The 25,084-nt window shown below is 40.2% G+C and overlaps 3 protein-coding genes across 5 annotated transcripts in view; 1 reads left to right on the top strand and 2 right to left on the bottom strand.

Moving 5' to 3' along the window:
- Positions 1 to 292: 292 nt before the first annotated feature.
- ilvbl (ilvB (bacterial acetolactate synthase)-like) lies at positions 293 to 8,784 on the bottom strand. The gene is made up of 14 exons (XM_050072130.1): positions 8,359 to 8,784; positions 7,643 to 7,844; positions 7,180 to 7,307; positions 6,743 to 6,993; positions 6,251 to 6,350; positions 6,031 to 6,128; positions 5,680 to 5,816; positions 5,280 to 5,414; positions 3,862 to 3,976; positions 3,488 to 3,657; positions 3,076 to 3,146; positions 2,912 to 2,983; positions 1,632 to 1,737; positions 293 to 1,517 (listed from the first exon to the last, which is right to left on the bottom strand). Exons 1-14 carry the CDS (start codon positions 8,470 to 8,472, stop codon positions 1,339 to 1,341), a joined length of 1,878 nt encoding a protein of 625 aa, XP_049928087.1. The 5' UTR covers positions 8,473 to 8,784; the 3' UTR covers positions 293 to 1,338.
- A 499-nt stretch (positions 8,785 to 9,283) lies between these two features.
- On the bottom strand, positions 9,284 to 19,180 carry LOC126405702 (beta-galactosidase-1-like protein 2). The gene is made up of 20 exons (XM_050069576.1): positions 19,061 to 19,180; positions 15,630 to 15,761; positions 15,224 to 15,424; positions 14,919 to 14,987; positions 14,715 to 14,810; positions 14,526 to 14,634; positions 14,363 to 14,455; positions 14,192 to 14,273; positions 13,959 to 14,023; positions 13,682 to 13,766; positions 13,279 to 13,416; positions 13,077 to 13,157; positions 12,794 to 12,900; positions 12,156 to 12,302; positions 11,969 to 12,040; positions 11,223 to 11,301; positions 10,739 to 10,826; positions 10,151 to 10,262; positions 9,710 to 9,826; positions 9,284 to 9,563 (listed from the first exon to the last, which is right to left on the bottom strand). Exons 3-20 carry the CDS (start codon positions 15,385 to 15,387, stop codon positions 9,453 to 9,455), a joined length of 1,815 nt encoding a protein of 604 aa, XP_049925533.1. The 5' UTR covers positions 15,388 to 15,424; positions 15,630 to 15,761; positions 19,061 to 19,180; the 3' UTR covers positions 9,284 to 9,452.
- The window catches only part of LOC126405691 (beta-galactosidase-1-like protein 2), a 31,212-nt gene continuing 23,490 nt past the window's right edge, over positions 17,363 to 25,084 (top strand). For all 3 annotated transcript variants that reach the window (XR_007571603.1, XR_007571602.1, XM_050069561.1), the window contains exons 1-6: positions 17,363 to 17,805; positions 19,174 to 19,359; positions 19,656 to 19,724; positions 20,198 to 20,293; positions 21,577 to 21,685; positions 24,016 to 24,108. Coding sequence is in view for 1 of the 3 variants with exons in the window: in XM_050069561.1 (XP_049925518.1) it covers positions 17,705 to 17,805; positions 19,174 to 19,359; positions 19,656 to 19,724; positions 20,198 to 20,293; positions 21,577 to 21,685; positions 24,016 to 24,108 (654 nt within the window). In the remaining 2 variants the exon portion in view is untranslated. The remainder of the gene's footprint in view (positions 17,806 to 19,173; positions 19,360 to 19,655; positions 19,725 to 20,197; positions 20,294 to 21,576; positions 21,686 to 24,015; positions 24,109 to 25,084) is intronic.

The following is a 25,084-nucleotide window of genomic DNA, read 5'->3' as shown; positions in this document are numbered from 1 at the left end:
ATGACTCTGTGACAAAAGTATTTCAAACTCCACAGCCAAATTCAACAAAAGCAGCTGTCAAATTCCCAAAATGCACAATGAGTTTCCTTCACATACAGTCTACAGTTTAATTCCACTTATGCAGGCATTGGGGCGACTGTGTGAAAACAAGCTGGTATATAGTGACGTATAAATACTGTATGAGGGATATAGAAGGTTAGATTATATGGTTGCAGTCACAAAAAATAGCTAGACAGTAATCTGTAAAGTCGGTGCCTAGAACAGTCTGTGCTGAGAACATTCAAAGGCCCACTCATGATCTTTCTTTTATTTGACAATAAACCCGAATTAACATCGTCATGATCAAAAATTTGACATACCTCCCTCAAAGTACCAAATAAAACAACAATATATATATTGGAGTGAGATGATCCACACATGTTCACCTGGTGAGTATATAAGTTATAATTATAGTGCAATACATATTGTGTATAGGCATATATGAAATCATAGCCCACATCAATGCATACAAGTCAGTATTAGATATCATTCAAATACATAACTGAATCAGCAGACACATTGTCAATCTACACGTATCGATGTATTCCAAGACACAATCAAACATTTAAAGGCATAACATTTGTCAGTCTTCAACATTCAAAAAAATATTTTTTTCATTTTACACATTTTTATCCCAAATCATGAACTGTTAAAGAAAATGAAAGCTGTAAAGATTTGTGTCTCCGTGTTCATTTGATAACAGGAGAAAAGGCATACTGGTCACGTTTGATGACTTAAATCAACGCTCTCTCTTACAAATGATTTTTTAGTCACTGGTTTATTTGCAAGAAAGTTATAATAATAGGCTGTTTAAAGGTCAAAAATCTAACCCAGAGCTCCGAAAGGTAAAGAGGTAAAATCCCTTCATAAAGCAAGAGCTTCTTACTTTTCAGTCTTTCCCTTCTTTAAATGCAGCAGTTATCTTAAATAGCACATGAACCTGAAAGTTGCATGACGCACAACAAAAGCTTTAGTTGCTAGGCTGGCAGATCTGGAGCTGTAGTAGTAAATAACATAGTAAATAACAAAGATTACAGGTGTATAAACAGTCACCGTTTGATAGTGAAATCAGTCATGACTGGTGTTTGCAGATGTGTGTTGTAGCTGACATGAAGTCTCACAGGAGATGAACGTACTGTAAAGTAATTTATGGCTTTAAGGGCACAAAGGATTAGCATAGGTCTGGATCCAGCAGCTTCTTCTTACTCTCTGAAACCTCTCATAGAGCCTGACAGTAAAGTCTACGAAGAGCCAAAGTTACAGGAAGAAGAATGCACTGCTTTAGGATTCACAGCTGCTCTATACGGAGATAGAGCCCTCTCTAAAGTTGGTCTTCCCTATGAGAACGTTGAGAAGTGTAGCCTTGCCCTCCCGGGTCTCCTTCTGAGCCTGTTTGATGATGTCGCTTAGCCTGTCCTCGTCCTCGCGCCCTACAAGGTAACCCTTACCGCCGTAACCGTCTGCAACTATATGATAATCTGCAAAAAGGAGAAGAAATTATAACTTGTCAGTAAGTAGCTGCTCAGTCATCATACACAAACATTTATGTATAAACGGAGCACATATTCCTACATCCAACACAGAAAACTTACCTGTAAATGCAAGGCCACATGCCACGTTACTGCCGAGTATGGGAACCTGCTCTCTGGATATCTGACTCCAACATGCGTCATTTCCCACCACAGCTATAACTGGTGTCTGGGGGAAAAGAGCAAAACGTGAATAAGCAGATGAATCCAAAAAGAAAAACTGTAACAGTCTCTAATTCGTATCTGCAGACAATCCTTCATATATGCAATATGTATTCAATATGTGCCTTATGATTAGATGCAAAGTCTAGCACACACTGATTTTTACTCCTGTGTCTACAAGCAAGACATTTTATATTTGAGAATGATACAATAATTTGATTTTAAATCACTAAAAATGAATCACAGTTGTTGGCCTATTTTACCAGAGAACATGTTTTTCTCCCATAACTGAACGTGTGCTTAACAGGAACACGTCAGTACAGACAAAAAAAAAAAAACTACTACAAGGCTGCCATCTACTGGTTAAAATAAGAACTGCATGTTTAAAGCATGAAGGGTGAAAGTCACAGCCCCTCAACAAAACAAAGGCTTGATCTTTTTGTCTGATATAAACCAATGTGGGGTTTTTTTTTCAAATGTTACATAAAATAACTACATATAAATATATTACTGCTCTTGTGTCAACAAATGTTACATAAAATAACTACATATAAATATATTACTGCTCTTGTGTCAAGTTATAACTGATGTGGAGATGGTTACAACATATAAGCCAAGCAGAGCTACAACATAAAAATCCAGGTGTAGATTTTTTTATGGATCTCACAAATAAGATTTTTGTAATTGAGTATTAATAATTAGTACATTAAATATTTACCCTACGGATGTGGGCCCCCTTGCATCACAGGCACAGGCGCAAGTGGCCTATAATATGCTTGATAGTGTTTCTATTCACTTATTCTTTAAAGTTTATGCAGTGCACATTCAGCAGCTTTATACATCCTAAAAATTGAAAATAATAAGTCAACTAAATCTAACAATAACAGGCCAAGATGGACTCACCATGCCTTGTACCCGAGTCTCCTATGTGACAATCCTGTGCTTAATCCACGTCAGCTGCAGCCACGACATTGCCTTTTCTTACATGGGATGCCTGCTCTACCCACTGAGCTACTGGGTGCCCCCTAAAAATCCTGTGCTTAACCCATTCATCCACCATCTTACTCCCTAGATGGACTGTGTCGCTCTTTACACTGCATCACCTGACTTTCTGGCACTACATTTGTGAGTTTTCTCATAAATTTACCTTTTTAATCTCAAACAATATCCAAGAATTTTACCTTGTGTCTGGTGAATGTGTCAATCTCTGCAACACTGTATCCTAGGGAGCCGTCACCATACACTATCCACACCTGAAAAGCACACAAAGTAGCATTTCATTCATACAAGCTGAACACCGATCATCAGATGATCACTCTCAGAAAAGCCTGAATCAATACTACACCTCAGATTCAGGCCGACACAGTTTTGCCCCCAGGGCAAATCCTCCTCCAACTCCCAGGGTCCCAAAGGCTCCTGTAGAAACAAGGAAGAGTAAAGGTATGTCACTATGACTGCAAAGAAACCTCTGAATGCATTGCTATAATAGGGATGAAACATGACTTGACATCTGTAGCTCACTCTTGTAATTTTACTGTTCATAAATTAACCTGACAGTGACAGAATTCTGTTCTGTGCACTTCTTTAACTGCCTCACATGCCGTCAAAAAAGCCACAAATCAACAAACAACTGAAATCAACAAATCAATTGACTTGAAATAATATTTCTGAAATTACAAGCCCTCTCCTCTCACATTCACATACACAAACATCCACTTTTTCATGAACTAATTGTGCTTTGGTCTGCGAGATCTAACCTGGATCGAGCCAACGCAGAGGTCCTCTTGGCCTCATTATGTAAGCAGCACTTCCAACAAAATCACCCCCATCAGCAACAATGATGCTGTCCTCTGCCATTAGCTCATCCACACAGTGGAGGACTTTCAAGGGATTCAAGTGGTGTTCAGTCTTCTCATCAGCTTTACCCCTGGAATAGAAAATACTCTCGTTTAGGTGATGGAGACATGGTTTTATAGTTACAGGGTTGTGGTTGCATAAACATTACATTAATTGATAAAACTGTGTTTGCTTTCTCATTGTTTTTTAATCAAAGAGGTTTAACAGATGGTTTCACAGTACATGCTGACACACCTAGAAAGACCAGGGACCAGGGATCATCAGGTCTGCTCACCTGTTTGCATTTTCTTTGGTTATATCTCCTGCTTTAAGGCTCTGAGTCCATTCCTCTGCACAGCGATGGCCCTTAAGGCCTTTGGAAAGCCGCACTAACAGTGAGCCAGCATCACCTAAAATAGAGCAACGTTTACATTTTTAGACTTTAAACTGTTTAACTGAGGTATTTGACATATGGTCCAACCCTGCAGTATGAATCAATAGTAACTGTTATGTTTAAAGTCACATCGCCTGAATAATACATATCACACACACCGTATTTTGGTCATTCTGTAATCACAAATGGTAAAGGTTGTTCTCTGTAGGAATAGAGTGGTGCGAGGATGATATTTTTTTCCCGGAATTTAGCATCGTCTTGGTTCCCTCAACAAAGAGCCAACTGGATTTTTCCATTGGATTCTGGATTATTGCAGGAAATAAGATTTCTGGCAAACAACTATTTATGATACCTACACAGTTTGCTCAGCAAGATAACCTTTATGAATGAACACCATTTTTATGATTTTTGAAGCATAAATGCAATCAGCAGAAGTTAACCGCAGGCTATGACCGATCTACACCGCAGTCGCATGACTTAAACATCTTTGTCTTATCTATAATCGCGTGTGCGTGTGTATTTTGTTTGCTTTTGCACCAAAGTGAAGCAGCGCTCCTATTTTCGTTGTATGCAGAACAATGACAATAAATGCCCGGTAGTAGTGTGGAGTTTGCATGTTCTCCCCGTGTCACTGTGGGTTTTCTCCGAGTACTGCAGCTTCCTCCCACAGTCCAAAGACATGCAGGCTAGTTTGACTGGTGACTCTAGATTGCCCGTAGGTGTGAATGTGAGCATGAATGGCTGTCTGTCTCTGTGTCAGCCCTGGGATAGTCTGGTGACCTGTCCAGGGTGGAGCCCGCCTCTCACCCATTGTCAGCAAGGATAGGCTCCAGCACCCCCGTGACCCACAGTGAATAAATTCCTTCTGTTCTGCTGTAAATGTTGTGTATGTTTTTTGGCATGATGACGTTTAATGTCCCCAACAACCTCTGTAGTCTAATTCAGCCAGTTGCAGACAACTGCCTTTTTTAAGACACATAAAAGCTTTGAAATTCATGTGCGGGGTATTTACTGACTTATTTTACACTGTAGAGCAAAACATAAAAATCTCTAAAGCGTGTCTTAACTACAGACTATATTTCAGACATCTAACCAAAAACCCATCAAAGAAGCACATCTACTTTGAGATGAGAGAAGTAGAAGTGCAAAAACCCAAACTCCTTTCTGGGTTTTAGGACTCATTCCTGCAGCACTCGATTGGGGCCAGTGACCAATTCATTTTTTATAAAATGGCACATTTACCACTAATCACAAAAAATCTAAAATGACATATTAGTTTAATTATGACCATGCATCACGACGGGAGCTTATGAACATACCCTGAATTGCTATAGTTGGTTTCCAGAACATATCTGAGTTTTTTAGCAGTTGCGTCTTATCTCTGTTGACAGCGATGATCTTACTGCGTCTGTTAAGAACTCTGCCGTAGCTCAGCCGAAAGTCACACACAGTGCCTGCAAACACAGAACACAATATTCAACATTGTCCACATTCCTTCTAGGAATTCTGGATAGCCTGTGGCTATACTGGCTACGAATACAGTTCAAACTCAGTATTTTAACAAACATAAAGCACCTTCAAGAGTCAGTTTAAATTAATTTTAACAAGGAACAGCTGTCATTTTATGAAACCATAAATAAATGAATTAATACATTATTAACGGTTGTGTTACTGCTATGTTAATATTAAGGATTAAAACTGTAGGACTGTGTGTCTGACCTGCTAAGAGCACCAAGTCGGCCTCCTTCAGAGCATCTCGTCTGTTCTGTCTAATGTGGATGGGACTGTCTTTACCCAGCATGCCACGGGACATGCCCCCAAGGAAGCAGGGGATGCCCAGGTCCTCCAATGCCTTCCTATAAAACAGAAGAACATGTTTAATCCGATGAGCATTGCTAAGTAAAATCACAAACACTGACAAGAAAACTAATGTAAGCCAGTTTTAACACATTTTAGAACACTACAATTTTTATTATTATCAGTAAACAAATAGTAAACAGCGCCTGAAAAACAGTAAGACGCAGGATAGAAAAGTACAGACAGAGGGCGGCATAACACAATGTCCTTTACCTGATGTCATCAGCTGGTGTCGGAGGAAGTGTTGCTTGACTACCGAGCAGAATAACAGGTTTCTTGGCTCGACTCACCAGCTCTATGCACTTTTGTACCTGATTTACAACGAAAGAAAAACAACAAATAAAACCCTGGTGTAGTCATCTCAACACTGTACACAGTGAAAGGGAAGAGTGTTTAAGTAACATCAAATCTTTAATCCTAAGAGCAGTGTTACCTGATCGGCTGTGGCTTGAGGGATGTCAACGGGAAGTGGAGACACATCTCTCGTCTCCCAGGCTCCAGCAAATAGGTGCATGAGGTGGTTATTGAGGTACCTTACGAGAAAACAGACCATCACATGAAATCATTTTATATGTATGTAGTGACAGTTGAGAGTGACATGAATCTTGGGAGGAATGAAAAGCACAAAAGGTCCACCTTGTAAAAAACACTGAGTTCAGAATCGAGCCAAATATGTTAAATTTACAAGGTACATGTTCAAGACCTGGGGCTCCTCAGACACCCCACATATGTCAAACAATATAACAATTTTCATATCAATTCACTTATAAAATTGCTGATTTCAGTCGTCTATACAGCACTCTTCAAACTCTATTTCCATGTAAGTGCGATTTTGTATTTCTTTGTCGTCCACCAGTCTTTTTTTTGTATTTTATATACACTAAATAGTAATGTGGAGTGTTTACAAGACATGCTGATAACATACCATGTGACAATTTTTCCCATCAGGCCTTTGGGAGGGTTCTTGACTCCAAACTCTTTGGACACAAGATGGAAGGGATAGAGCGTGTCGATGGGAAACTCTATGAAAACGGGACCAGGAGTTCCTGACTGGGCGATGGCCAGGGCTTTCCTGACAGTAGGCACGATCTCCCTGACAGTCCTGATTGAGGCACAGAACTTACACAGTGGCTTGAAGAGAGACATCTGGTCGATATCTTGCAGCGCTCCTCTGCCCTGTCCCACAAACATAGTTGATGAAGAAGTTAGATACTGAGGCTGATTAAAGGTAAGATGAAGTATACCACATACACTGCTTCTGGCAGCAGCAGCAGCAGCAGAACCAACTGCAAGACTATCTGGTTTTCTTATTTTATTCTACCTGCATGCTCACATCATATATGCACCAGTATTTGAGTTCACCTGAAGTAGTGTACCAGCAGCTCCCCCCATGAGCAGCAATGGAGATTCAGCCATCTGAGCATTCTTCACTGCTGTCACTGTGTTAGTGAGGCCTGGGCCAGCAGTCACTACTGCCACACCAACAGTGCCTGGTGGGGAAACAATCAAAACAGCTATCAACCACAGCCAGAGCTTAGCATACGAGGCAACGGAGACAGCCCTGTCTAAACTTACTGCTGCACTAGATTGTTTGCAGTACCAGGGCCAAAACCCTGGCACACCTAAATGCAATCCAGCCACTATTGCTGCTGTCGGTTACACCTGTGCTTGACACTCAAGAACGACCACAGCGGGAACGCAGCAAAACCAGGACACACCTTAACAAGGCAGCAGCACACCTAATTCCTTTATTCTACATAACTGCCAGTGACATGAAATGAGCTCATATGAGACTGAGGGTCATTCTCGTAACACAAATCTGCACCTGAGAGTCTTGCCACAGCATCTGCAGCGAACACAGCAGTGGCCTCGTGTCTGGTGTCCACAATGCGGATGCCCACCTTCTCGCAAGCCACCAGGATGGGCGAGATGTGTCCACCGACAAGGGTGAAAACGTACTTGACCCCGTGGGCGCGGAGCACTTCTGCCACACTCTCGCCACCATGTCGTGGGCTCTTTGTCTCGGTCTGGAGTGAGTCAGAGGACAAAATAAAATAAAAAGAGAATATTTGTGTTACTCCTGTTATTTCACTCATTTAAAATAGGAAAGTATGTTTGTTGAAGTAGGAAAAAGGCTCTGCCCAGAGATAAACAACTGTCAGTGGGAGATGATGACCCCTCCAAAGGTCATCTGTCACACTATCTCTTTACTCCATCGTCTCTTATATTTCACAACCACACATTGTTCTGGCTTGCAGAGGTGAAGTGCCTCCAGGCTTAAGCCATCCCACTAACAGCCTGGGTGTTGTGATAGCCTTTGTGCTAGAAAACCACAAGGCTGGTCAAAGTTTACATGGAGAGGGGCCATCTTACCTTTCACCTGTGACAGCCTGCAAGAATACAGGTGATTTTCTGCAGGCAGATAATGCATGTGTATTGCTATCTGTGCAGTGATGCTTTAAGATAAGGAAAAAAACACGTGGAGAAAGGAAAAGAAAGGCATGGAGTTTATAATAACCGTGTTGTATTGTGACAACCTACCTTATGAAACAACCGGTAGAGTAAGCCAAGTTTGTAGGCTGCAAGGACCAGCCCCGCTAGCGCAATGCCCACAGAGCATCCGAGAGCTGTGCCAACGGCTCCAAATGTCTCCATGTCGGGACACGGAAGAAAACCGTTGTTAATAAAAACTCAACTTACCTAAACTTAATATCCAAACCTACTCGTAACTGGCTCAGCTCAGCTCGGCTATGCTAGGTAATGTGGAGCTGCCCCTACAGCCACTATACTCTCATTTCGAAAGTAGTAATTTTACCACGACATTCACTGAGAAATTAAATAATATTAAGTTACTAATAAAAGGCTGTTCAGGGCATGTATTCGGCTCTTCTGTAAGTTGAAATAACCGAGTACGCTTCCTGATATTGCTGTGCCGACATAGGAGCACCAACGGATATATTTACAAGTCAAGATAGCCAGAACTGTGGAAATACACGGGAACGTCCGGTTATTGATTTCAAAATAAAAGCATAGATACAACGTGCGCATATTACATGAACGCTTTCTGGATTATAGTTTGCTTTCACTGTATATATTCGCAACTATATGTACAATTTAAGTTAATATAGACATTAAAATGAATATTTTGATGTTATTGCCTCACATTTAATCTACATTTTTGCTTTGTGCATTTTATTTTGAAGGGACAGGTGTCATCTGTTCCGGTTACTAGGCTTTGTTTCTACTGTAATTGATATGGTTGTGTGTGATAGGTGTCTTTTGTGAATAAGAGAGCGTCACTAATGTGAGGGACAAGCCTGTGGTCCAATGAGAAGCGCGTGAGGGCGTGTCACGTTGTCAAAGGGTCAAACATAGCTATTTCTAATCAGAGCAAAGTTCATACTGAAATGAGGAAACATGACAAATCAGGCAATGTTGTATTATTGGATTTAAGACAACAGAATCAATGGCAACATGTGACATTTATTTAACCTTTCAGGCAAAAAAACATACTGTTGTACAGTAGCAGTTATGGTTAGTAAATTAATGGTTTACATAATTGACAATAGCTGCAGGTATCAATAAACTGTCCCCTTATGTGTGTGTGTAAAAGTGCATGTTGTGTTACTGTATTTTCACAGCAGAGTGCAAAATGGCATTTTGTAAACATCAATTGTCTTTCCATGATTAGGATTCTCAGCAAACAGTATTTTGTCATCCGCTTTTTGTTCCTCGAAAACAATAATCTGAAAGAGAACATAAAAAATTATGACATATTGTACCCACAAACAATCTGCCACAAATCATCCAAGCAGAAATAGCAGGCAGAGGTGAACTTCACCTCACTAAAAGTCAAACAAAACCATAATGTTTCATTTTATTATGGGTTTACCTGATTCTCTCCACTTCTGAGCCAAGGTCCTGGGAGATAAAGGAAATGCTGGGGGCCAATAAACCAGTGGCGTCCAAGGTTCTGCCCATTGACAAACACCGCTCCTTTACCCCAACCCTGTGGATGGATGCACTGGTATGATCAACAGTGTGGACAGTGTGTTTTCAGACTGTAATTAAATTCCACTTAACTGCAGTAAAACACTGAGGCATCAGAATGTTTTAAATATATTCAGTCTGTTTCAAAATGTCTCAATTAGAGCGCAAATACAGATGTAACAGAAAGACTAAGACGCTGATTAATATTGCATTTGATTTCACTAAGCATGCATACAAAGTACTGTGTTATAAATAATAGATCATTTTGAAATATAAGCAATAGTAGAGCTAATACAAATTTATCAGCAGTTAAAGATGCAGTTTATCATAAAAGATAACTAACAGGGAGTCTGATGAAGGTGTCTCTGGGAGGGCCATCCACATTCAGCCTGGCCTGGAAAAATCCAGGAATGGACGACTTGAAGTCAGACTTCCACTGACCTGAACTCATTAACCTGAAACAAGATCAAACATCCATGAAACACTCACTGTAATCACATGAAACTAAAAACAATCAGGACGCTATGAGGCAAGAAGGATGTGGCAAATGTAGTAACTGAATTCTGCAATAAAGGGATTTTTGTTTTTGAATAGTCGTGTTGGGCTTTGGTTCACTGATCTGCTTCATCGGACTTGGGATTTCTCACAATTTCCAGGGTGCTTTTCACTCCACATACAGAGTAAACATATGAACTATTCTATTTGTGCGTGTGCATAAACTGTAGATAAAGGCAGGTAGTCATATACCCACACCACTTAACACTAAAATGAAGTTAAATTTGCACAGTAAATAACCAATGCTGTTTTATAAGTATGACCAGCGACCTATTAGCATATAAAACTCAGGATGAATCTGCCTTTTAATTTACAGTCAGCAAATGTCTATTACTGCCCATTTAACAGAATGAAAAATGAAATTCAGTTAACCAACCTTTTCATGAAGCCTGGCTTCATATCTAGACAGAAGATGGTAAATCCTCTCAGAGGGGTGTGATTCAACACAATGTCTCCCACAATACCTGCAATACAATATGAGGCAAAAATATACAATGCAGCCTTACTAGCATGTGGTTTTGGTGTGCTTTCTTCTACAGTCAGAGGGTGATGCATGAGGCCACAAAGCATAGCAATGTCAGGTTTACACAGTAGCAGTGATTTGACTTGTTTAAGTGAATTTGATATTAGTTTTCAGTGTCCAAGCAAAATGATCTAAACTATTACGATACTTTCTTTGGCTTGCACAATGTTAAAATTAATGACTCAGGTCTGGAAATCTGCTCCAATATGAACAGTCCAGGTCTGACATATTCAATAGCAATTCACAGGAACGATATTCCTGATTTTAGATGACTGAAAAAAGCAAAAGAACCGATGTATGGCACAGCACAAGACATTGATGTTTGAAGGCAGAATACCTTTGCGCTGTTCATCCAGAGCTTTCCCGTAATTCACTCTTCCACAGTTCTCCACAAGCAAGCTCAATGTCTTCTCTCCCTTCAATGCACAAAACATTTGGAAGTTATTTAGTAAAAAAAAAGAAAAGTTACCACAATGAGACAATGACCCATCTGTTGCTGCATTGGATGGATTAATCATGATCCTGCAGATAAAGACATTGATTAAGACGAATAAATCTGGCAATAATTTTGCATGAAGTTGATACTGTTCTGTCCTGCTATCCTCAATGGATGGAAACATGCACTGTCATTATCGTTTCTCTTCTTTTCTTTTATATATTTTTTTTGCTTTGCAAGCTGATACTGGACTAAATTACTTGCTTGTAAGATGAGCACCTTTGACTACGTGTAACAGACATGAACAGTGACCAAAACCATTTTTATTATGTCAAAAATTCCTTTACTCCAAAGACAATGCTAAATGGATGCATTCAGTGCTTTGGCAATTCACTCCACTTTAATTTGCCTGTCATTCACTCATCCACACACTATGAGGGTGCTGGGGGTTCAGTGTCTAGCTCAGGGACTTGACAGGTTTCAAGCTCCTCAGAAAATTATTCCTGGGATGATTTAGACACAGGGACACTTGCACTTTGGTGACTAACCCTAGCCAAAGATCTGAGTCAAAGTTATATTCTATAAAATTTTAAATGCATGTTTCATGGCATGCACAGCTAAGAACGGACATAAAAAGCAGTCAGTACCTTTACATCAGGGAGTGCCAGCTCATGAGTCTTGTAGTCCAAACTGCCAACACATTGTCTGTCGACGAAAACCTAGACAACATGTAAAGTCACAATGGTAGGATAATGTATAACCTCAGAAGACACATTTTTAAAACTATTTTTGCGTGCACTGTTTCTGTGTGTGGGTCAGTGTGTATATCCTCACCAGTGCTCTGTCTCTGATGTTGTTCCTGGAGTTGAGGGTTCCTCCACTGGTGATGGTGGTTTCGTACAGTGTGTAACCATACGACTGCCCATTGTTATTGTTGACAGGTAGATTCTCCATGTTCACTGGTCTCTCTGACTTGTATGGCTGGATGAATAATCAAACACCTACGGGTATTAGATACAGGAGTCTGACAGAGCACAGTAAACATCAGATCTCTGAAAACAATGAAATTAATTTTGTATTAGTGTGGTTTTACAGGCAGGGCAAGATACCAGCATATACGTGTGCATGCATGACACTGCAACACACTTGGAATAACATATCAACATATGACAGATACTTCTTTAAAAAATAGCAGGTGTGTTGACACCGTGAGGCATGACCAAACCCAAGCTGCCAGGTGTGAGACATCTGTCTTAAGCATGAGCAGCATGTTGCTACATCTCTACACAAGTGGAAACACCGACACAGACACATAGGCTGATAACAGAGATGTTCTGTCTGTCTGGAGCTCACCACAGCTTACAGCTTGCTCTCACCCCAGCAGGCCCCTTTATGTATCCGATGGTATGGATAAAACATTTTCATTTTCCACTATATGATCAACTGTTATATGTTTTCTGTCGGTACCCCACCTTGTCAATGAAATGCAGGCTGTCCCACAGTGACAGGTGCTGCTGGATGGCAACAGGGTGGTATGCGCTCCTCTCCTGAGGAGAGGGTACTTCAGGAAGAGGCTCAGCTGGAGCAGAAATTGGCAAGAACATTTAATTGATGCTAATTATGACAGACTCAATTACTCTGGGCAATAAAAGCAATCAAAACTCATCAAATTACGTGCTAGATGTACATATTATCATAACATTTATGATAATAACTCATCCAATCATTGCATATGGAAGCTTAAACAGGCATTACAGTGGTACTGGCTAAATAAAGTCCTCAAGAGGTGATATTTTGGGGTGCAATCTCCGGCCTCAGTGAGCGGAGCATCGTAATCTGCAATGAAAACATTTACATATAAGAAGCAATGCATTTGTTAAGGGGAATCATATTCATTAAAAATCTTGACACATCCTTTGTTCTTTGGTCTCTGAGCCCTGGGGTAATTCCTACCAACCATAACTGGTGACCTGAGGCCTGTAGGTGCCAAAGTCCATCGCTCCATTCATGAAACCAAAGCTGGTTCCCCCATGGAACATGTACAGATTAATGGAGACACCTCTCGCCAGGATCTCTGACACAACGGCAAGCATATCTACAAATCGAGTGATGACACAATACAGAGAGTGAGCCAAAGAGCAATATGCAGCAATGAATGAGTGGTTAAGTAAGGCTCTCTTCTGTCAGTTGAAGTGTCCTTGAGCAATACCTGAGTTACATTCTGGATGTCTGAAATCAGACGTTGACCGTTGTGAAGCTTGTAAGTGTGTAACAAGATAAATAGGATGCAGAGTGATGCTGAAAATGAGCAAAACTGTTCAGTGGAAAATAAAGACAGTTAAAAAATGTGTTGTCCATACCCTCAGCATGGAACACATGGTGATGTTCTCCCCACACGTCAAACCAGCCGGACCAGTACTCCATCACCATTAGAGGTTTCTGGGGCTACACAAAACAGAACACATGCCTGCACTGTAATTTAAGTCATAGCAAGGCTTTAATGACAAAATCATCCAACATTTTCTCTTTAAACTTTTAGCCAGTGCTCTTGCAAAATACTAAACATTATGCTAATATAAACAACAAAGATTTTTTCCCCCGAAGTAATAAGCTACAAAGCTACCCATGATCTTTTACCTGTATGTCAGCTAAGTGCTGGATTGCTCCGAACGACAGTCTCTGCAGGTTTATCGTTTGAAGAACTGAAATGAACGAGATTTAGATCAAAGGAAGGACAAAGTCAAACTACATCATGAATAGAAAATATTCATATAAGGAGAATAAATTCAAGCACAATAAAACTAAGTTACAGTACAGTAAAAATAAATATTTTAGGCAGTCCTCGTTTTCCTTTTTGTTATCTCCATTACCTCCCTCCATCCCTCCACATCTCAGACCCTCCCAGTTGTCTGAAGTCAGCAGGAGCTCCTTGATCCCTCTGGACTCGAGACACTGTAGGAGAAGACAAAAATATGTTTTGCATAATATCTTAATGTAAAACTCAGTAAAAAAGAAATATTACAATACATCAGTAAACTCACGTTCTTTATAAATGGCATGTAGTCCTCATCTTTGGCATATGATCCATACTCATTTTCAGCTTGGACTGCAATGATCGGGCCTCCCTCCTCAAACTGAGAAAGCAAACATGGAAAATAAATGTGTTTCAGGAAATATAATAACACAACTTTGAGTCTGACTTACCATGAAAGGTTTGATAACTGAGACAAGCTTGTCAAAGTAGAGATTGACAGCATCTACAAATCCAGGATAAGTGGTCCTCAGCTGCATGTTTTTATCTTGTAACAACCAGCTGAAAGAAACACAAGAACAGTTTCTTGGCATACTGCTTATATATGGCAATGTTTTAAAGCAATGGCCAGATGGTGTTACCTAGGCAACCCGCCCAGGTCCCATTCAGCGCAGATGTAAGGTCCAGGACGCAGGATCACCCACAGACCCATCTCTGCTGCTAGAGCGACGTAGGCCCTGAGAAAGGCAGAGAGACCTTCTGCTTCAGTTCAAAAATAACCACTCTGCATGTGTTTGGGGAATATTTACTGTCTACAAAGAAGAAACTGAACATAAAAGATTTACTTGAGGTCCAGCTGATCTTGAAAGTTGAATGTTCCTCTCTCAGGCTCATGCAGATTCCATGGCACATACCTGAAAGAGCAAAGCAGAAAATAATTCTTTGTAGCTTATACACAACAGTGTGGTCCAGCAGCTGGTAAAAAAATCCATATATTTGCTTTCTTTCTATTTCATTTCAAGGTGAACTAATACGCCATTTCATACAGACAGGCATTTGATTTAATCTGATTTGTGTTTGACCCTCTCCAGTAACACAATAGTGACAATCCTGTGATGTGAGGCATTGTCAAGTTGCAGTGGGAGCCTACGTCGTGAGAGTATTCAGGCCACAGGCCTTCATCTTCAGCAGTCGGTCCTCCCAGTAGGCTCTGGGGACACGGAAATAATGGATGGAGCCCCCCAGGATGAGGAAAGGCTCTCCCTCCAGAGTGAACTGAGATGAGTCGGCTCGCAGACCCTCCACACGGCTCATTCTTCTCACTTCAGGGTGATGCCTGGTGGGGAAATAACTGTTAGATAAGAAAATATTGTGAAAGGCTCAGCATCTGCAGCAGGTCATACATGCTGGATAATATAATTCAAAGGTGTACATGTGTTACTGTAATAAAACCTTACAAACAGCTATTACAAATGATGCATATGCATATAGTATGACTATGACTGGCACAAAATAAATGTTATTTTTCTATGAGCAAAATTAAAATAAAAACTCACCAAGACTTGACATGAAAGTCCCAAATGCAGGATGATTTAAAATCCCAGCTACATCAAAAACATTGCTGTACCTTGAAGCTGAGCTTGCCAGGGAGCATTTGAAGGGAGGATGGTGCTGGGAGGCCTCAAACACTGTGGATAAGGGAAACTATTGTTGTTCTAGAACAAAAAATATAATAGTGCTCTGTCTCTTTCTCTCTCTCCCTCTCTCAGTCAGAGAAGGGAGGCATTACTTTGTATACAGCAATGTTGCCCTCATGATATAGTTTACACAAAGCATGTACGCTGATACCCTGTACATGGTTCTAAATGCAGGCACAGCTTTAAAATAAGGCACCATGTGTTACTGTGGTCACAAGTTAGTGTGTAATAGCACGAGTGAGTGTGTGTGTGTGTTGTGTGTGTCATGTTGTTTTTCCTCTCTGCCCCAACGTGATTGTTTTTTTTTCTTGCTCCTTAGAGCACATCAACTTTTCATGACTACTAATAAGATAAAAAGTCAAAACCACAAAAAAGCAAATAATAATATGTTTTTGTCTGACAACAGAAGACAAACTATTGCATATAATTTTGTCAACAAGAGTTGTCAAACAACTTCACAGAATATAATACATCTACATAATATATATGTTTTATCAGAGAGAAATATTCAATAGTGTCACTGCTGACACATAAATGCAATTTGCAAATACAGATTACAGCTGAACAGACCCTTGGTCTTTGCCTAAGTACCACATTCTTGACACTGTTGTTGAAAATGTTCTGTTCTCCCATTATATGTCACAAAATTAGCAGATTGTGTGGCAGAGATTTTGGAATGGGCAGTCAAAATATAATCAAATGCAATTATATGTTTGCATGTCCCTGTGTCAGTGTGGGTTTCCTCCAGGTACTCCAGCTTCCTCCCGCAGTCCAAAGACATGCAGGTTAACTGGTGACTCTAAATTGCCTGTAGGTGTGACTGTGAGCATCAATGGTTGTCTGTTTCTATGTGTCAGCCCTGTGATAGTCTGTCAACCTGTTCAGGGTGTACCCCGCCTCTCACCCAATGTCAGGTGGGATAGGCTCCAAGGTCCCATGACCCCCAGCAGTATAAGAACCTCCAGAAAATAAATGTATAATTGTAATAATAATAATAATGAAAAGAACTGACTGATCAAAAGGTACAACATCAACAACCCACATGCAAGACGAAATTTAATTTCACCCCTCATTAAAAACGGATCGTAGGAACTCAGACTGAAGGAGACTGTGGGGCAGGCTATTACTTTTATTAGCCCAAAAAGACAGTCATTAAAAAGTAGCTGGAGAATAATGATATTAAATGGGTGGACGTAAAAACGATATTCCCTCTTAACTTTGGGATGTAATAGAAAAAAATATATATTCTTGAGTGAATGAATGACTTTGTTTTGAGCAAAATGAAAAAATAAAAACAAGACATAACAGACAAAAAAGTAGGAAGAACTGTACACTTATTTCATCCGACCCCCTTGAAAATTGTCTATTACAAACGCATTCACAACCATTAATATAAACAGATATTCTTACATACATTATATTCTCGTACCCAAACTTTTTATTTTTTTATTTTGTTTAACTAAAAAAGAATACAAAGCAAGGGAGGGTAAAGATAATTTCAATTTTCCGCGTTTATTCAGCAGCGTAATTGTGCGACGTTCCCTAGACAGGGGCAGCGGCACACTCGGGTGTTTACGTGTAACGTCACTTCGGGACAACTTCTAACGCCAACTTCCTCTGATAACAAGTACTGGTCACACTACCTGCAACTATGGAAAACTACAGTTGAATTTTTTCAGACCAAGTTTCGTTTTCTTTCAACTTTTAATCCCGGAAGAAACGTTACATATAACCTGGCGCTGCGTCGCCTAGATATGGGGTAGATCAACTTTGGCGTTATCCTAACATGCCCTCATGTCAGACAGGTTTTGCAAAACTGGTTTTGTCTACATGATAAAGTCGTACAACAAGATATGTACTCAAATGCGCATAAACTGAGGAAGCGTGCAGGGAGCAACTCCTAACGTTACTGAAGTCCTGTTTTATGGCCACACATGGAAATATCAATGGTGAGGCGTCGTCTGTCATTAAAGAGGAGATACTGTCTTCTGCTGTGCTTTGCTGTCGGACTGTTAATCGCTTATGAGCTCACAAGGTAAGCTGAGACATCTATCTATTCCACTGTGCATTAGTTTGTTTGACTTGTTATGTCACTGCCTGTGTGCAGAAGTGTGGACTCAGCTATGAAACCAGCCAAGCTGTATGTGAACTCTGACCTCACTCACCTGCTGACCTGTGGACATTGGACATGACTAGGGTTGCACATAAAGTCACCTGTCACTGTGTTAGACTTTAGTTTGTGCTGTTTTGAGCTCATGACACCATGTAAGTGCATTTTCCCATATTGAATCAGGGAGATAATTATCTTCCCTTTATATTAATTTGATTCATTTTCAAAATCAAATGCCTTTAGGACAGGGAGCTATAACGGAGCCTTGCATGATGACAAAGAAGAGGTTGTGCCTCTTGTGTTATGATTACATTCATATGCAGTGATAACACACAGGAGTGGCACGCAACTTTTGCCACCATGATTTCTGAACAGGTGCATCAGGTTTAAAGGTTCAGTGTGTATGATTTAGGGGGATTTAGTGGCGTCTAGCGGTGACGATTGCAGATTGCCACCAGCTGAAACTTCTCATGGCTACAATTCCTTCAGTCATGTTCCAGGATGTTTATATCAGGAGCCGAATTATCTGCAGAGGTCTTTTCCTCTCTAAACCAAACAGACCAGGTGATTAAAACCGTTATAAACACTGAATAAAGCAGTTTCATGTTACAAATCAGAGTTTTTCGCTGCTCATTAGGGCTTCAACTCACGATTATGTTCATTGTCGACTAATCTGTCGATTATTTCTTCGATTAGCCGAGTAATTATTTTATCGAAAAATGTGTTAAAAGGTGGAAAAAGTCTGTCTGTCTTTTTTCCAAACCACAAAATTACGTCATCTAAGGGTTTTAGTTCACCGTCATGGGAGAGTGTGTAAAGCTGCCACTATTTGAATGTAAGAAGCTGCAATAAGAGTATTTTGCGGTACTGCTCATTGTGGAGGGGCTTCTAACTACGGTGTCCATTTCAAAAGCATGAATGGCCCTATCTGGAGCCAGTGTTTGGTTTGTTAGTCCTGGGCTACTGTAGAAAAATGGCGGTGCAGCATGGCGATCTCCATAAACGAGGATCCGCTCCTTATGTAGATATAAACGGCTCATTCTAAGATAACAAAAACCTGGTTCTTATTTTCAGGTGATTATACACTGAAGAAAATATACTCTTTATATTACATTCCATTTCTACCAGTACGCCCCCTGAATTTTACACACTGGACCTTTATACTGTATATTTAGCTCACCCACAAGCTCGCTTCCCATAGAAATATGTCTCCAGTGTCTTCATGGCCTCCAGTCCAGTTGCACTTGCTCAACAAAGTCTTTTTCAGTTGCAAACTGTGTTTTGCCCCCCTAGGAATCGCCTTGAAGTAGGAAGAATGAGCCGTGCGGAAGGTCTGAGGGCCAACTCGTCTCAGTTCACTCTGGAGGGAAAGCCCCTCCGCATCCTGGGAGGCTCCATCCATTACTTCCGTGTCCCCAGGGCCTACTGGGAGGACCGACTGCTGAAGATGAAGGCCTGTGGCCTGAATACTCTCACGACGTAGGCTCCCACTGCAACTCATGGCTGGTTGGATACCGTGTAGCTCAAAGCAGCAGGATGAACTGTGTCAGAGAGTTGTTTTACTGGAGAAGATTATACACAGATCAAATAGCACTTGAGTAAAGCAGAGTAGAGCAGACAAAATTAATGAGGCATGAGAAAACACAAGGATGTTGTGATATATATATTTTTACAAGAAACTAATGCAGTCTTAAAAACCATGGAGTTCACTACCACCAAAATACTCAAAGCACACACACATAAAAATGTCTTTTACTTCCACTTTTTTTTTCCAGATATGTGCCGTGGAACCTGCACGAGCCTGAGCGAGGGGTGTTCAACTTTGAGGATCAGCTGGATTTAGAGTGAGGAACGACAAAAGGCAGTCCTGCAGATGGCACTGTTGCATCACAGCGCGGCTCAGCTTTCCACAGTCTTATAATTCGATACCACTGAGAGGGTGTACATTTACCCTCAAGAAATGCTTTTGATTAATTAGCTGTGCACTCAGTCAGTATCACTGATTCTTGATTTATTGATAAGACGGCATCAATCCATCAAATGTGCCGCTTGCTGTCAAGTCTGGCGCTGAAAGCAGAGGTTGCCTCAGTCACAAATAAAAAAATCTGAAAATGGAAAAAAAGAAAAATAATAATGGAGTGAAACAATTTAGAATTAATGATAATGAGATATCATTTGCAGCTGAACATCTGCTTTAATTCAGAATAATTGTCTGTCCCCACTTTTTATCTGCTGCAGTAAACATTTTAAATGGACTGCACTGAAAGTAATAGACCTCACTGACTGCACCTTCTCCACACTTGTACCTTTCTCTTAGAGCCTACCTGCGCCTTGCAGCCAGCTTGGGCCTCTGGGTGATTCTGCGTCCAGGGCCGTACATCTGTGCTGAGTGGGATTTAGGGGGACTTCCAAGGTAATAATCACAATTAAGTGTTAGCTCTGCAGATTTTTTTTTTATTTGCCTTACACAGGCTGTCTGCAGGTCCTTAACAAGTTGAAAAATGTCTTAAATTTGATTCAGTTAAATTTGAATTTGAGATATCCTAATTGTGTAGTTTCTTTTATACATGTTTTAATTTTTTTTTTTGTCAAATGCGTCAGGCTTCCCTCTGTGAAAGTCAATATATCTGATGTTACACACCTTTAAACCTAGCTCTGAAATTAATGCCGTCCTTTTACTTAATACATGCATTTACCTGCTGGCAAGATGTAGATTCACCTGACTCACTCTAGTAACCATGAAGCCTACCTGTGCACAGGACCACATGTATACGTACCTTTATACTTACCTGCAATGCTCCAGTTGTTTGTCCAAAAATGAGTCTCTAATCTGATGAAAAATGATCTTGAAAAGGTCCTAAAAATCATTAAATTTAAGTGTCTGGTACCTGTACACACCCTGTTACAGTCATAGTAACATTGTAAATCATTTATTAGAATAGCCAGTGGGGTGCTAAATGAATCCTTTAAATTGGCTCGGAAATGAATTGTTCAGTCAAGTAATCTGTTTGTTAGCGGTATCTTTGCTGCAGGCTAAATCCATTAAACTCGTGGAAGTAATTTAGTTATGTGAATTCAAGTGTGCCGTCTCTGTCATCTATTTGGCCAGTTTCATCAGACGCGTTACTGCGTACTGTACAACAAAGAGTTTGTCTTGGTGAGATTGGTCCATCTCACAGTGCTGTATGTGTATGATACAAAGATGGCGTGACTTTAAGACAGGACATTATGCATCATATAACTACACCTCTTATGTTACTCAGATGAAAGTCACAGATGATTTCCCAGCTTTTAGTGAGGTAGTAGAAAGAACAATAATTAAATCTGACAGGCACAGCTCCCTGAAAGGATGAGTTCATTTATTTCTGTAATCAAAATAGATTTGGACAGATAATGGGGTGTATGTTGGAGGGGGAAAAGACTGGAAGTAGGTATTTTTGGAGTGGTTTTGCCTCCAGGGAATGTGACGTTGAGGTAATATTTATTTGATAATCATCAAAACAGAGTGTTTCTGGGGGCACGCAGTGAAGCATGACTTCCCCTGCACTGCACTTTATGATAGTCATGCTTAGGTCGGTGCGATTATCTTCGATAGCTTTAAAAAAAAACCTAAAGAGAGTTCACAGAAGAGCACTTTGAAGAACTCTGGTGAAATGTTACTTTCTTTGCATTTTAAAGGTTTTGGTTTCTTTGCAGTTGGCTTCTACGGGACCGAAACATGAAACTGAGAACAACCTACCCGGGATTCACTGACGCAGTCAACTCCTTCTTTAATCAGCTCATTAAGAGAGTTGTTCCACATCAGGTACTTTCCATTTTATCACAAACAAATGTAAACATTAATTTAATTGATGTACACACACACTACAATATTTTCCAGAGGCCAAATGTATAAAAAAGAATATGACTAAAATACATATTTTCTCAAAGACGCAAACACTTTTTCAGTGACATCTATAAAAACAGGTCAGCATGCGTGCAATCAAAAAGTATTCTGTACAAAATATATATAAATATTTTCACAATAGAGTCATTGTATTCACGGTTATATTTTATCCCTGCATGCAGCATTTCTGTCATTACCCCCTCAGTAAGTGCAGCTGCTGGTGATCATTATGTTGACCATTGTTTGCAGTACAGTGCCCCATACACAGTGTAATGACTTTCATGACTGCTACAGCGAAGACATTTTCAGCTTTTGAGACCAGCACATCTAGAATGTATGAACTGGTGTCTTGTGGTGTTTTCATTATTGTATCCACCTGGAGCTCAAAGGGACAGTTCACCTCAAAATAAAAAATAAAAAATATTTCCTCTTGCCTGTAGTGCTGTTTACCAATCTGGATGTTTTGGTGTGAGTTGCCAAGGGTTGGAGATATCGGCCAGAGAGACGTCTGCCTTCTCTTGAATATAATGGAACTAAATAGCACTCGGCTTGTGATGCTCAAAGCATCAAAAAAATAAAAGAAGACATTTGGAAAAACTCAACAACAGTGTCACTTTTCAGAAATCATGACCCGGTTACTCAAGATAATCCACAGACTAGGGGTGTGCCACATCATCTAATTCACGATAATACCGGTATAATTCTTCATATTATACGAAAAATATATGGTGTAATATTTCGACTTGCTGAAATAGCCGTACTGTTACCCACGGCAACAACAAACATGGCTGAAAGCAAAACTATTACCAACTCCGCGGTGGTTCCAAAAAGAGGAACAGCTTCAGTAGTGTGTAACAAACTGTGGCGTCCCGAATGTTTTATGAACAGCCCCGGACTTCTCAGACTCTTTTAACGAGTTGCTGCTCAGAGGGAACTCATTCAGCGGCTCCTCCGGCAGCAGCACAGCGTCTCTCCCTCTCCTCTCTCGCCTTGCGCACATGGGAGTTGGTGTCATCAAGTGATTTTGTCATAAACCTTTGGTAATGTCAACCTACGTGACGCTCGCAGCTCGACAGAAAACTACATATATGTGTATGTGTGATAGTTGGGGTATCATAACAGCGTGTCACAGGTTACAGTGTGATGATTAGAGGAGAAATGGCAGAGCATAAAGGTCCAGGTGGAAAAAACAAATTAAAGATTTTGCTAAAAGAGAAGGAAATTGTCTGTTTATCTATAAATATAGATCCCAGGGTATATTTTATGTATTTGGGAGCTGCTGACTTACTGTTGTTGTTCACAAACTAAAGAAATTACAGATCATTTTTGTTTAGTTTTTACTTAATATTTGATGGCAAGCTGTTCTGTTGACATGTAAAACTATATCACTGATTTTGTTGCAACTCTGTTTTCTTAAATTAATAATACAATTTCTTTTTACTATTTTGTCATTGTCAAAAATATCGTTATTGCTAAAATACCCTGAAATGTTGTGATATTATTTTAAGGCCATATCGCCCACTCCTACCACACACCTTGCTGTGAGCAGTTTCACATAGGAACTATTTTCTTTCTACCAGCTACACCCACCAACAACATCACTGCACAGAAGGAAGCGTGTATCTACTGCTAGCTCACTTAGCACCACTGAGCTAGCTAATGTTACAGCTCAGCAGAGGAGGACACCACTGATGTTTACATCTCGCGCTGTCACAGTCACAAGCCTCTCGTCCATGAGTAGATGTACTCTTCCTTCTGCGCAGTGATACAGTTGGCAGGTGTAGTTCAGTAGAAAGAAAATAGTTCCCACATGAAACTGCTCACAACAAGGTCTATGGATTATCTTGAGTAACCGCATTGTGATTTCTGGAAGGAGACATTGCTGTTGAGTTTTTCAAATGTATATTTGGCATGTTAAGCACCACAAGCTGAGTGCCATCTAGTTCCATTATATTGGAGAGAAGGCAGACGTGTCTACGGCTGATATCTCCAACACTCAATAATTCACACCAAAACAATCAAGACTGATAAATCACACTACAGGCAAGAAGAAAAAAAATGTTTTGGGGTTAAGTGTCCTTTTATTAGTTCAGCAGCCAGTTTTCCTTTTTATCAGCTCCATGCATCATTGAACAAACTCTGCTCCATTTCACAGTGTTTTTAAAACGTATCTGTATTGAGGGAACGAATGGTCAAGAGCTGGTGGCAGGCCCTAATATGTGTCCTTTCATTGGATAATTAATGTCCAGTACTCCAAGGGTGGCCCAATTATCGCGGTTCAAGTGGAAAATGAATATGGCTCCTACGCTGAAGACGACTCGTACATGCCCTTCATCAAGGAGGTAAGAAACAGAACTTGGATATTATTTCAGCGGTAATTGGTAGCTCATAGATGAGAGTGCACTTATTAGGGGCCGGGCAGCCTAAGCTGTCAGGACCCTATTGTTTTGCTACATCTTCTTCTTCTTCTTCTTCTTCTTCCGAGGAAATCATACTTCCTATGCGCGAAAAATCACCAAACTTTGCACAAAGGTCCAGTCCCATGCCAGATTGCCTCAGCTGCAAAAACAGGCCAATAGTCCTGATGGTGGCGCTACAGCAAGCCTCTAAAGTTCAAAATTTTGAAAATTCACAACAAATCAACCACATGTGCTACAGATTTGCAACTTTAACCAAACTGTAGCCCCAATACCGAAGAAACTTTTGTACATTTAAACCTATTGCAAATTATGAAGTCCATCGCTCTGTTTTTTCAGAAACTGTAAAACTTCTTAAACCTATCTCCTCCCACAATTTTGCTCAATTGACACCAAACTTGCTACAGCGCATCCTCAGACTGTCCTACACAAACAATCCACACAGATTTTTGATTTATTGAAAATTGAGCCTACAGTGCATCAAAATGTTTGACTGTAAACGGTACTGTAAACATATACATGCAAATTCTTGCAAAATACATTTTCAATGTTCATTAAAAAAATGACACAATTTTGGAGTCATGGTAGATGATGTGTGGCAAATTTCAGAATTTTATCTCAAAAACTGAATTTTTTACAGTATTTTGAATTTCGCTCTCATGCGAACAATTGGAGTCAATGCAAAAATGGCATTTTTAAACATCAGTTTTTCACTTATGGAGCCAATAAATCATTGTTAAAAACAAATTACCAACATCTCCATGCTGTCTAGATGTAATTTGTGTATTTTTTGGATTTTTGTCTTAATAAGTGAATTTTTGACAGCCGTTGGAAATCTGCCTTTACACACTAACAGCTGCTGTCTTGCACACAGGTGACTGGCTTAGTCAATTTGTGAAGC

The sequence above is a fragment of the Epinephelus moara genome, chromosome 2 (assembly GCF_006386435.1).
Source record: "Epinephelus moara isolate mb chromosome 2, YSFRI_EMoa_1.0, whole genome shotgun sequence".
Classification (NCBI taxonomy): Eukaryota; Metazoa; Chordata; class Actinopteri; order Perciformes; family Serranidae; genus Epinephelus; species Epinephelus moara.
The sequence above is the reverse complement of the archived record's forward strand: the minus strand, read 5'-3'. Positions and strand labels throughout refer to the sequence as shown.